The sequence below is a fragment of the Peromyscus leucopus genome, chromosome 8b (assembly GCF_004664715.2).
Source record: "Peromyscus leucopus breed LL Stock chromosome 8b, UCI_PerLeu_2.1, whole genome shotgun sequence".
Taxonomy (NCBI): Eukaryota; Metazoa; Chordata; class Mammalia; order Rodentia; family Cricetidae; genus Peromyscus; species Peromyscus leucopus.
In genome coordinates this window covers 26036049-26048653 of record NC_051086.1, presented here as the reverse complement: position 1 = coordinate 26048653, position 12605 = coordinate 26036049, and the positions used below count along the sequence as shown (strand labels likewise).

At 51.0% G+C, this 12605-nt stretch overlaps 1 protein-coding gene across 1 annotated transcript in view; it reads left to right on the top strand.

Moving 5' to 3' along the window:
• LOC114695572 overlaps positions 1–12605 on the top strand; it is a 111490-nt gene that overhangs the window by 38544 nt on the left and 60341 nt on the right. The window contains exons 20-26 of the mRNA XM_037201164.1: positions 86–174; positions 4729–4892; positions 6158–6317; positions 6495–6574; positions 9526–9712; positions 10659–10814; positions 11309–11442. Coding sequence (XP_037057059.1) covers positions 86–174; positions 4729–4892; positions 6158–6317; positions 6495–6574; positions 9526–9712; positions 10659–10814; positions 11309–11442 — 970 coding nt within the window. The remainder of the gene's footprint in view (positions 1–85; positions 175–4728; positions 4893–6157; positions 6318–6494; positions 6575–9525; positions 9713–10658; positions 10815–11308; positions 11443–12605) is intronic.

Below are 12605 nucleotides of genomic sequence, written 5' to 3'. Positions count from 1 at the left end.
GGAGGAGGGGCTGGGTGGGGCAGGTTGCTGGGGAGTGGCCTGCATGTGACAAGGACAATTTGTCAAACTCATCCTCTTCCACTAGCTCCAGGCTGTATCTTGTCACCGGGGACAGTGTGAAGAACCTAAGTGAAGGTCACCGCTTCTCCGAGTCCCGGTCCTGTACCCATGAAGGTAGGCATTGGGCCTCTGGTTCTCGGCCTGAGATGGGTGTCCTGGGTGTGGAGGACGACCTCCAAACTCCTCCCCAAAAGTATCTGTGTCACCGACATTTAGTCCCCTAACAACCTGGCCTCTAGTCTTGCACCCTGGGAAAAACCAAAGTCACTATGAAATGCACAGAGGTGTCTGATGAACTTTTGTTTATTTGTGATGAGGGCTTATGTAGCCCAGGCTGGTCTCAAACTCATTGTTTATTTGTGATGAGGTCTTATGTAGCCCAGGCTGGTCTCAAAGTCATGAGCAGCAGAACTGATCCTCCTGCCTCCAAAACTCTGCTTAAGGGGAAAATGGCCTATTCTGGCTCACATCTTCAGGGGATCACTTACCACGGCGGCGCAGCCACAGGAGCAGGAGGCCAACTGGCAGCGACGTACCTGTAGTCAGGATACAGAGGGGTGAATGCTGCTGCTCGGTTCTCACTCTCCTTCTATTCAGTCCTGGGCCCACAATGAGGGTGGGTGTTCCTTCCTTCATTAACCTAATCTGGAAGACCCCTCACAGACTTGCCCAGAGGCTAACCTAATCTACATAGAGGCTAACCTAGTCTACACAATACCTTATAGACCAGACTTGCCTCCTAAATGATCCTGATCCTGTCAAGTTGAAGCATTGACTATTACACAACTGAGCCACATCCCCAGTCACATTTTATATATATGTATATACACACACACATATATATGTATGTGTATATATATATTTTTTTGAGACAGCCTGGGCTGGTCTCTAACTCTTTATGTAGCCAAGGATGACCTTGAACTCCTGGTCCTGATTTTGTTTTTGAGTAGAGTGGAGGAGGACTAAGAGATTAGAGACAGGATTGGTGACTAGAGACAGAGCATGTTTCTAGGCACTTTCTTTTCTTTTCTTTTTATCCTTTTAATTTTTTCCTTGGGTGCTTTTTTTCCTTTGTTTAAAAAATTGTTACCTGTTTATTTATTTGTATGTGTGTGTGGCTACGACTTAGGGGAGTCTCTTCTCTCCTCCCATGTGAGTTCTGGGGACAGAACTGAGATTGGTGGGCTTGGCAGCAAGCACCTTTACCTACTGAGCTGTCCTGCCTGCTCCCCCTCCTCCCCTCCCTCCTCCTCTTCCGCCTCCCTTCCTTCCTCCCCCGCCTTCTTTTTAAAGCTAGTTATTTGAAGCGGACATTATTGCTTGAATGTATAAGACAAATTTACGGCACTAGTGCAGACTCATTTTCCTGGGAGTGGAGAGGATGCACCTGTCTCCAGTAACGAGCCAATCGGTTCCTCAGAGGCCAGGATCGGATGGGAGTTAGCTCCTCCTTCCTCTAAGAGGATCGGATGGGAGTTAGCTCCTCCTTCCTCTAAGAGGATCGGATGGGAGTCAGCCCCTCCTTCCTCGAAGAGGATCGGATGGGAGTCAGCCCCTCCTTCCTCGAAGAGGATCGGATGGGAGTCAGCCCCTCCTTCCTCGAAGAGGATCGGATGGGAGTCAGCCCCTCCTTCCTCGAAGAGGATCGGATGGGAGTCAGCCCCTCCTTCCTCGAAGAGGATCGGATGGGAGTTAGCTCCTCCTTTCTCTAAGAGGATCGGATGGGAGTTAGCTCCTCCTTCCTCTAAGAGGCATGGAGGAGCAGCTGCTTTTTGTTGTTGTTGTTTTGTTTGTTTGTTTTGTTTTTCGAGACAAATTTTCTCTGTGTAGCCCTGGTTGTCCTGGAACTTGCTTTGTAGACCACTCTGGCCCCGAACTCACAGAGATTCATCTGCCTCTGCCTCCCAATGGGGTTAAAGGCGTGCGCCACTCCATCCAGCTGTAGCTGCTTTCTTTATGACAGGAACCACCAGTCCAGGAGGGGCTCCGTCCTTTCTTGGCCAGTTTGTTAACCTCTGCTTCAGCCAAGTGGGGATGCTACCAGGACCACGGGCCAAGCAGACTGGGCTAGACCATTCTCAGGAGCGTGCATGGTTTAAAGGTCCTGGGGAGACTGAAGCCTTCAGAGCAGAGCCTCTCTTTAGATCCTTAGAAGAAGGGAAAGAAAAAGACACTTCTTTAAAATGGCAGTGACATCAGAATTCCTCTGGCAGGCCTAGTTTATTGGCCATCAAGAACAAGAATATATTCTGTGGTAGTTTAATGAGAATTGGCCCCCAGAGGCTCATACATTTGAGTGTATATTCCAGGTTAGCATAATTGTTTAGGAATGATTAGGAGGTGTGGCCTTGTTAGAGGTGGTGTGTCACCAGGGGCTGGCTTTGAGGTTTCAAAAGCCCCCCCCTCATTCCCACTTAGTGTTCTCCCTCCTCTCTTCCTCTCTCTCTCTCTCTCTCTCTCTCTCTCTCTCTCTCTCTCTCTCTCTCTCTCTCTCTCTCTCTCCCTCCCTCCTCTCTGCCCTCAGCTTGTGGATCAGGATGGAAGCTCTTGGCTGCTGCTTTAGCACCATGCCTGTCCCCTGCTGTCATGATGATTGGGAACACTAACACTTGGACACATGAAACCCCAAAGTAAATGCTTTTTTAAAATCACTTGCCTTGGTAATGGTGTCTCTTCACAGTAAGAGAAAAGTAACTAAGAGTCACTAAACCATGAACCATCCAGAGGTTCCCAAGTCAGCAGTGACTCCTGCCCTAGCTTTCATCCACCCTTGGATGTTGCTGTCTTGCACTTGCTGTCTGTAACAGTTAAAGGTGTGGATGAAGCAATAATCATCACTGACCTTGTCACCAAGAGAACCAAAGTTCATCAATGCAGGTCAAGACAGCACACCTCTGGGAACACACCCAGAGGAAGCTCAGAGGGGATCTCTCACAGGTCACCTGGAGGAGGAGGCTCTCAGTGTGCTAAAACTCCAGCCCAGCTTGACACAAGTGACCTGTGGGCTGTGAAGGGACTTGGAACAGGTGAAAATTCTCATTGTAAAAGAAACCAGAGAAATAAAGAGTCTACAGAGAAGGTCTGGAAAAAGATCTGGCCAAAGATACTGCCTCGGAGACATCTAGACTTGCAGAAAAAATAAAAAATGGCATTGTTTTCTCTTGCCCAGGGTGACCATTGTGAGGATTTGAGTGGGAATCAAGATTTGGCTGATGCGGATGCCAGGGCTTCGCATGACGCTGGAGAAAGGAGGGGCTTGGTGTGCATTTGTTAGTGCAAGCCTGGGCTAGAGGCTATTCCGGTCTTTGCAGAGTATTTCAGAATTATGCTGACTCAGTGAGCACAGCATGAAGAGTTCTGGGTCTGGAATAGGGACGCCTCACAGCCATCATGAAGTACGCCACAGAATCCTAGCTTTCTTTACCATGAACCTCATTAAGCTACAAAGAGAGCTTGAACTCACCGTTGATCAAAATTATGACTCCTATTCTGAAATCAACACAAATTGTATCAAAGCGTTTTGCCAGAAGATGTATTGAATCTTTCTTTGCAAGCCATTTTGGATGAGACTAGAGGAGACTGATCAGATCCTGGTGGCTGTGTGTGGAGGAAGCTTGGCGTCCTCCAGAGCACAGAGGCATTCCAGTCAGAGCATCCATTCCATCACACAGGCTTCAACAGGAGAGTTCCTTCCACATGTTACTGTCGAGTTACCTGCTTTCTGAAAAATACAGCCTATAAGTCATTTTTACATTACAGCTCTGTACAATAGAGATGAAATTTTGTTATTATGTTTATCCCAAGCTATAAACCCCATAAGCAAGTCATTTTGGTACATTCCAGAGAAAGATATTTATGTAGCTTAAAATAAAAAATAATTTTATAAGAAAAAAATGGTTCAGGGGCTGGATGTGCTGGCGAATGCCTTTAATCCCAGCACTTGGGAGGCAGAGGAAGGCAGAAATCTCTGAGTTTGAGGCCAGCCTGGTGTATAGAATGAGTGAGTTCCAGGACAGTCAGGGCCACACAGTGAGATCCTGTCTCACACAAAAAGAATCATCCTGGGGCTGGAGAGATAGCTCTGTGGTTAAGAGCACTTGCTGCTGTTGCAGAGAACTGGAGTTTGGTTCCCAGCACCCACAGTGGGAAGCTCACAACTGCCTGTAATTCCACCTCCAGGGGAACAGACGCCCTCTTCTGGCCTCTTTGGGTACCTACACTCACATGTTCATACACACAGACAAAAAATTACACACACACACACACACACACACACAAATCATTAAAAATAATAAAAATCTGCATTAGTGGTTCTAGTGTGCGTGTTTTTGCCTTCTACAGCACCCCTGGATTGAGGGGGAGGCATTAGGGAATGGCTAGTGAAATTGCAGGTTGCTATAACTGACATTGGTGGTAGTTCCTGGCATCTGATTGGTAAAGGTCAGGATAGCTATAGAACGTTGTGTAATATATATGATACTCTCAAAAGATTACTGGGCTTCATGTGTCAACAGTGTGCTGAGGCCGAGGAGCCCTGGCCTATGCAGTCCTGTCTCTCAGGATTAATGTCTACACAGCACTGGTCCTCAGAAGGATGCTAACATGGGTGGCTGGGCCCACACCCTGCTCTCTCTGCTAACCACAGCTGTCACTCAACTGTCCTTGCAGCGTCCCAAGCCTGGGGTTTGCAGCTGTGTGCTAATGTGGCCTGGCCAGGGCCCGGTCAGCCCTCCCTGCTCTCGGCACCTGTGTTCGCCAATTTGATTCTGAAGAAGCAGGACCCAGGACTTCAGCTGTACCTGCTGGAAGCTGCCTACACCCTCCATTTCCAGGTGGGCAGTGTGGAGTGGCCCCTTCCTTCCCATCTGGCTTGTGGGTCTCCCCATGCATATCAGCACCAAGAATTTGGCCACAAAGACCCAGGTTGGGACTCTGAGGCTTTGAGCTGGCTCCCTGCTGCTGCCGCAGGACCTTTGCACACGCTGACTCTCTGCCTAGCACCATTTAACTCTGACTCGATGTGTCAAGCACATTCCTGTGCCCAGACCTTTGCACTGGCTCTCTCCTGTGCCTGAGACACTCTTTCTTCCAATGCCAGGTAACCTCATATTCTGTATTCTCTCAGGCATCCTCACAGGCCATCAAAGATAGCCCATCCCCACCACCTGACATAAAACACATGTCCCTCCCAGGACCACTCAGGTACCCACATGACCAAGATTTCTGGCTGCTCTCTTACCTGGTTCTGTGTCTGGTTGTTGTGTGCCCCCAACTCTGGGGTGTCAGGCCCCAGAGGCAGGAGCTTTGCACACTTAGGGCTCTCCATGCTTCAGGCTAGCCTCACAAGAAGTGCCAAGTGAGTGGACAGGGATGTGGTATTTTATTTGACTTGTTTGCAGTGTAGGGGGAGGAGCTAGGGCCTTGTACATGCATGCAAGGCCTGCAGGGTCCCTCTGAGCCTCACCCTGACCCTGGCTCTGGGTTCTAGAAGCAACTTAAGTCAAAGCTGCTTTTCTCAGAGCTTCATATGCAGTAGCTTGGGGTAGAGGAAGTTTGTTAAACAAAGGCCCTTGGGCCAAGAGAAGGCCAGGAAAGATAGCTGCTGAACTTGGCTTCACCAACCCTCACCCTCAGATTCTGGAGCAGAGTTGGTAGCAACAAGCAAAAGGTAGAGTTTTGACTCCAGAACTCAAGGTTGTGTCCTGGGGATTGCAGATGTCCCCTGTGCATAGTAAAGTGTGAGAAAGAGGAGGGACCTGAACAGGGCTAGTCTAGGATGAGACAGCATTGATAGGATGCTGGAGTTGTATACTGCAGAAGCCTCATCCTTGGTCATTTGCCCTGTCAATCAAGACCTGGAGAAGCTTGGGTGTAGCTCAGTGGGAGAGCATTTGCCTAGCATGTAACAAAGCCTTGGACTCCAACACTGAGGGAAAAATCAAAAGTCCTGCACCAGGCTGTCCTAAAACCCGCCTCAACCGCGCTGCTGTTCAGAGCCCGGGAAACGCCTGCTGGGCTTGTTCCTGCAAGGATAAGAGGCCCTGTTTCAGAAGAGGAGCGGTGGGCTCTCTCCTCAGGTCCCTCATCGTGTTTGCAGAAGGACAGTTGGCTCCCTGAAGAAGCCACAGCCCACCTCTTCATGGGTACACCCCAGTCAGGCGTGGCCAGGGATGTGGGCATGGACATCAGCTACAGCGTGCCGCAGAGGATGTGTCGGCTCAAGCTGCTGCACCCCAAAAAGAAAATCCAGCTGGATGGTGAGGACAGCATTCTCCCTGGTCACCTGACCCCTTGGCAGCAGCAGCGTGGGCAATGTGCCTGCCACCCATTCACCCCTGGGTTCCAGAGCAAGAGCCGGTCCCTTTGATGGCTCAGGGGATAGAAGATGGGCTGGAAGGTGGAGCCCCAGCCCCTGAACTTGGCCTTGTCCCCAGGTAAGATGGAGGTTCTCAAGAGTACACGCATGGGCCATCTGGAGCTGGTGCTCGACGACAAGGATGTCTATTACATCAAGGTTTGCTCTGTATTCTCGGCACACCTGCATCAACCCCATTTCCGGGTCTCCCTGCCCCAGCCAGTGACCTGTTCCAACGAAGCCCCCATCCCACACTGATGTGAAAAAAAATGCGTGGAATCAATAATAGAAAGTGTGGGGGCTGGGGATAGCTCAACAATTCAGAGGACCAGCACCCACATCCAGTGACTCACAGCTGCCCATAACTCCAGTTTCAGAGGATCTGACACCCTCTTTTGGCTTCTTGGGAACCTACATACATGTGCACATACACATAATAGATGCATGCACATAAACAGATAATAAATCTTTAAAAGAAGAATAATAGAAGTTTTCACAAGTTCAGAGTAGAGAAAGATATTAAAACAAGTTAAACAGCCCACACCCAGGTTTCCTGATGTCAGGCTGAGGTCCCCAGAACTGGGTGACTTAACACAGTGTATCGTCCATTAGCTCTGAAGGCCAGTAGGGAAGGGCTTTTCTGGGGAGACTGTGAAGGAGTCTGCGTTCCCAGACCTGTGGGTTCTAACTGTAGAATTCCTCAGCCCAGAGATGGCTTTCTCCCTTTTTGGTCAAACTGTCTTCCCTCTACAGGTCATTTCAAATTGCCTCTTTTTAGGGGACACCTATCATACTGGATTCAGGCTAATAACCTCTTCATGCCACCAGATACAAAGACCCTGTTGCCAGATGAGGTACCCCTCACCTCTGACCCATACCCTCATCACCTCTGACCCGCACCCTCATCACCACCTCTGACCCACACCTTCATCACCTCTGACCCACACCTTCATCACCTCTGACCCACACCTTCATCACCTCTGACCCACACCCTCATCACCACCTCTGACCCACACCTTCATCACCTCTGACCCATACCCTCATCACCTCTGACCCACACCTTCATCACCTCTGACCCATACCCTCATCACCTCTGACCCACACCTTCATCACCTCTGACCCACACCTTCATCACCTCTGACCCACACCTTCATCACCTCTGACCCACACCTTCATCACCTCTGACCCATACCCTCATCACCTCTGACCCACACCTTCATCACCTCTGATCTGCACCCTCATCACCTCTGACCTGCACCCTCATCACCTCTGACCTGCACCCTCATCACCTCTGACCTGCACCCTCATCACCTCTGATCTGCACCCTCATCACCTCTGATCTGCACCCTCATCACCTCTGATCTGCACCCTCATCACCTCTGACCTGCACCCTCATCACCTCTGACCTGCACCCTCATCACCTCTGACCTGCACCCTCATCACCTCACCTCTGACCTGCACCCTCATCACCTCTGACCTGCACCCTCATCACCTCTGACCTGCACCCTCATCACCTCTGACCCACACCTTCATCACCTCTGACCCACACCTTCATCACCTCTGACCCACACCTTCATCACCTCTGACCCACACCTTCATCACCTCTGACCTGCACCCTCTCCACTACCTACCTCTATCTCCTGAGTGCCCAGGAAGACGACTTCCTCCAAGCCTCAGGTGCCTAGGCTAAGACTCCTCATTCTCAGTCCTGGGGTCTCAGCCTTCCGTGCCAGTGTGGGAAAGCCCCCTGTGCTCCCAGGGTGCCCTCTGCAGCTCTCACACTTCTGACCCACTGCAGTAACTCCAGCAGCTAGAGCTGTGGAACTCACTAGAGCCTGTTCTCATAGCTCCTAGGTCCCCACTTCACTGATTTCAGGAAGCCCCAGAGCAGAGGAGGAAACTGAGGCAGGCAAGCTCCTGAATTCAGGCAGCTGTGCTGGGTTCAGCGAGTTGATGGGGTGTGACATGTTGGGGATCATACATAGTGACTGGACTGGAGAGACCCAGCTAGCTGCCTGTCCCTTGATGCAGGAACTATGACTGGAGTCTCCTTCTGTGGGTGCCAGGTCTGGGATGTGCTGCTTCCCACAGCCCCTGATGTAGAGTCGAGATTGCCACCACTGGGACACACAGTGCATGGATTGTGTGCATTATTGTAAAGTGGGAGTGTATGTATACGTGTGTGAACACATGCACACACATGTATTCACATGCATGCACACATACTCACACAAGTATAGACCTTGTTGTCTCTTATCTGTTTGTCTTGTGAAACAGGTCTCATTGTGTAGCCCAGGCTAACCTAGAACTTGTGATCCTCCTGTCTCTGCTTCTGGGACTACAGGCCTGTATAACTATGCCTGTCTGCTGCTACTTCCTCCTCTCCTTCATCTTCCTCCTTCTCCCCTCTCCATCCTCCTTTCCCCCTCCTCTTCTTTTTCAAAAAAAAAATGCTTGAGTGTATGTATATGTACAATGTTCATGTCTGGTGCCCTTGGGGACCAGAAGAAGGTATCGGATCCCCTGGAGCTGGAGTGACAGGCATTTATTAGCCACTCATGTGGGTGCTGGCACCAAACCCAGGTCCTCTGGAAGGGCAGCAAGTTCTCTAGCCACTGAGCAATCTCTCCTCAAACTCGCTCTGTAGCCCAGGATGTTATCACGTTTACAATCCTGTTATCTCCACTGAGTTCCAGGACTGCAGTGCGCACCAGCACACCTGTCTCTGCTTTCCCAGCTCCTGTGGCCACTGACTACGAGTGGCCCCGGAGAGGCCTGTGGGGCTACCCTTCAGCTGGGCACCTGCCATTGAGAGCGCTGGCCACCTCAAGGGTGGGACAAGCTCTGGGCTTGATCCCCAGACCACATACACTGGCATGGTGGCACACACCTGTAATCCCAGCACTCAGAGGTTCAAGGCCATCCTTAGCTGCATAGGGAGTTTGAGGCCAGCCTGAGCTACCTGAGACCCTGTCTTAAAAAATGAGGCCAAAGTCAAAGCAGAAGGTCTTCGGTTAAGCCCCCTCCCATCCCCATCTGGTCAGAGCTCACAGGATCAGAGCCAGGACCCCTGGGCACGCTATCCCCAGGTGATGCTGGGACTTTTTCAGGGCCAGAGTGACCTGCAGCCAGAGTCGGGCAACAAGACCCAGCGCTTTGAGGCCCAGGTGGAGGCAAAGTTGGTGACAGCAGGCCGACCTATAGTCCTTGATGGGAACATCACGTGGCAGGCAGGCAGCAGGCTGTCCATCTCTGCATCTCTGAGGCGCATGCTGAATGACCAGGCTCACTTAACAGGTAGTAGCCAGCACCCTGGTTCTGTGGTCAGGTTGGGGATGGACAGCCCAGTGTCCCTGTGTGACCCCCACCAGCTAAGCCTCCTTCACACTGATGTCCGTCCAGGGGTACTGGCTCCTGTGTGCTCCCGACTACTTGCCTACTGACCTCTTTCTCCTTAGCCCACCCCAGCTACCCTAAAAAAGCAGCTTTCTAGGCAACAGCTTTGGGACTGTTTTGACTCTAACCCACTGTGGGAAGCACATTTAGCTTCTGGACTTACACACATCATGTAGGTTTTGTTTTGTGATAGTCTGTTATGGCCCAGGCCGACTGCAGCTTCACTGGGTAGCTGAGGAGGGCCTTGAACTTCTGAGCCTCCTGTCTCTGTCTCCCAAGTGCTGGGATCACAGATGTGCACCACCACACTCAGGTTTCAGTGTGGAGAATCACACCCAGGGCTGAGTGCCACCTGAGCTAAGTCCCCAGGGTTCTGTCTGAGCACGTCCAGCCAGGTCTGATGAGAGTGTGGTGCTGGCCCTGGTGCTACTGTCAGCCTAGCCCTTGACGAGGCTCCTCGTGCTGTTCTGGAAGATTCCTGGGCTGGAGGAACTTGGGGCAGTGGCTGCAGGTTGCCTAGTGTAAGCATTTTGGGGTCCCATAGTATGGCTTAGCTCTGTGTATTTTGGCTGGGGGCAGATGTACAGAGCTGAAAGTTCTAGAAAGTAGACATGCCCAGTCACCTGGACTGCACCGCTCTCTCCTCTCCTGGCCCACTTAACGTCCACTTAGCAGGCTGCGACCTGCGGAGGAGGCACCGTGGCCCCGGATGGTGGAGATCACACTGTCTGGGCCTTACTGTCAATGCTCTGGAGGACAGGAGAGGCAGGGGTGGGGTCTCTGAACCCCCAAGGTAGGGAGTGTGCTGGGGGACAGCCACCCATGCCTGTGGCCTACTGTCCCACAGTGTTGCTGGAGAAGAAGGCGGAGGCTGGGCTGCAGTCGGCCACCTTGGACATCCAGCTGCAGGTTCCAGGTGTGGCAGAACTCCACATGCAGGGCCTGCTGGAGCAGCATGGCCCTGTGGGAAGCAGCACCCTGAGGATCAAGTACGGCCTCCTGGGTACGGTACTGGGGTGAGACGGGAATGTGCCCTGCACTGTGACCTGGGCTAAGATGCCACCTTCACCACGCTGCTGCCATTCTGTTGACCCTGCCCCAACCAGACACAGCTGTTAAACACAGACAACACAGTGTGCATTAGAGGGCTGCTCACCTGTCCCTTTGAAAGCTGCATTAAGAAGCTAGGAATCTAACTGGTAGAGTGCTTGCCCAGCTGCATGAACCTCGGTTCCATCCCTAGCATTTAATAAACCATGCATGGGGTCACAGGCCTGTAATCTGAGCGCTTAGGAGGTGGAGACAGGAGAATCAGGAGTCCGAGATCATCCTCAGTCACATAGCCAGTCAGTGACCAGCTTAGTGCTTTTGTCTCCAAAAGCAGAATGGGGGGTGGAGGCGGTGGTGTACTGTTTAGTCAGGCTGGAACTCACTCTCCTTGGAGCTTGGCAGAAGTGCTGGGCAGAAGGAGGCAGGGCTCTGGGCTGACCCACACAGGTCAGACGAGGCGTGTTGCCCATGAGTGCAGTACCCACCAGAGGCTGAGGCTGGAGAATGGCCCCAAGGACACCCGTGAGTTGGAGCTGGCCCATGAGTTCCACTGCACACAGCTCCCGGTCATCAGTCACAAGGTTGGTGCCTGCAATTAAGGATTTCAAAGCCTGCCTTCATTCTTGGAGGGATGGGACAGCTCTAGGCTCTTTTCTGGGTTGCTTTTATTAAATACCTACTGTATACCCAGCCTGGAGCAGAGAGACTTGGGGAGATAGCATCGATCTTTGCACCTTGTCGATTGGCATAGGTAAAGTACCAGAGAAAACTAAAATCAAGGAAAGAATAATTGCCTGAATGGGGTGGGAAAGCTGAACACAGGCAAGCTTGTTTGTGATGGAGCTGGTGGGAAGGCTTCTCTGGTCAAGCAATGCTTCCACTGAAAATTAAAATATAAGGTCATTTTATCCCCACAGAAGTGTGTTCTGGGCAGAGGGGATGGTAAGTACCAAGGTCCTGGGCAGGAGAGAGGGGTCACAGAAGGTTGGCAGAGTAGCTAGACAGGCAAACAAGGGGGGTGGGGTGTTGCCTTTATTGTCTGGTGGGGGGGTATTTGTTTGTCTGGGGATTGAACCCAGGCCTCATACATGCTTTTCCACTGAGCCACATTGCCAGATCGTCTTTATTAATTTACTTTCTTCTTCTTTAGTTTTTATTTTTTAAGAGTTTTTTTTTTCCTCTTCAATACAGGATTTCTCTATGTAGCCTTGGTTGTCCTGGAACTCACTCTGTAGACCAGGCTTGCATCGAACTCAAAGAGATCCTCCTGCCTCTGCCTCCCAAGTACTGGGATTAAAGGATTGCACCACCACCTGGATACTTTTATTAAAATTTTTAACCTTTATTTTTTTATATGTATGGGTGTTTTGCCTACATGTATGTTTAGCTAGAGTTTTCCTGCCTGGCCCACAGTCAGGACAAATCTCTCTCACCTGCCAGTCCCAAGCTGCTCAGACCCAACCAAGTAAACACAGAGACTTATATTGCTTACAAACTGTATGGCCGTACCAGGCTTCTTGCTAACTGTTCTTATATCTTAAATTAATCCATTTCTATAAATCTATACCTTGCCACGTGGCTCGTGGCTTACTGGCATCTTCACATGAGGCTTGTCATGGTGGCAGCTGGCAGTGTCTCTGACTCAGCCTTCCACTTCCCAGAATTCTTCTCCTCCTTGTCCCGCCTATATTTCCTCCTGCCTGACTACTGGCCAATCAGTGTTTTATTTACTAACCAATCAGAG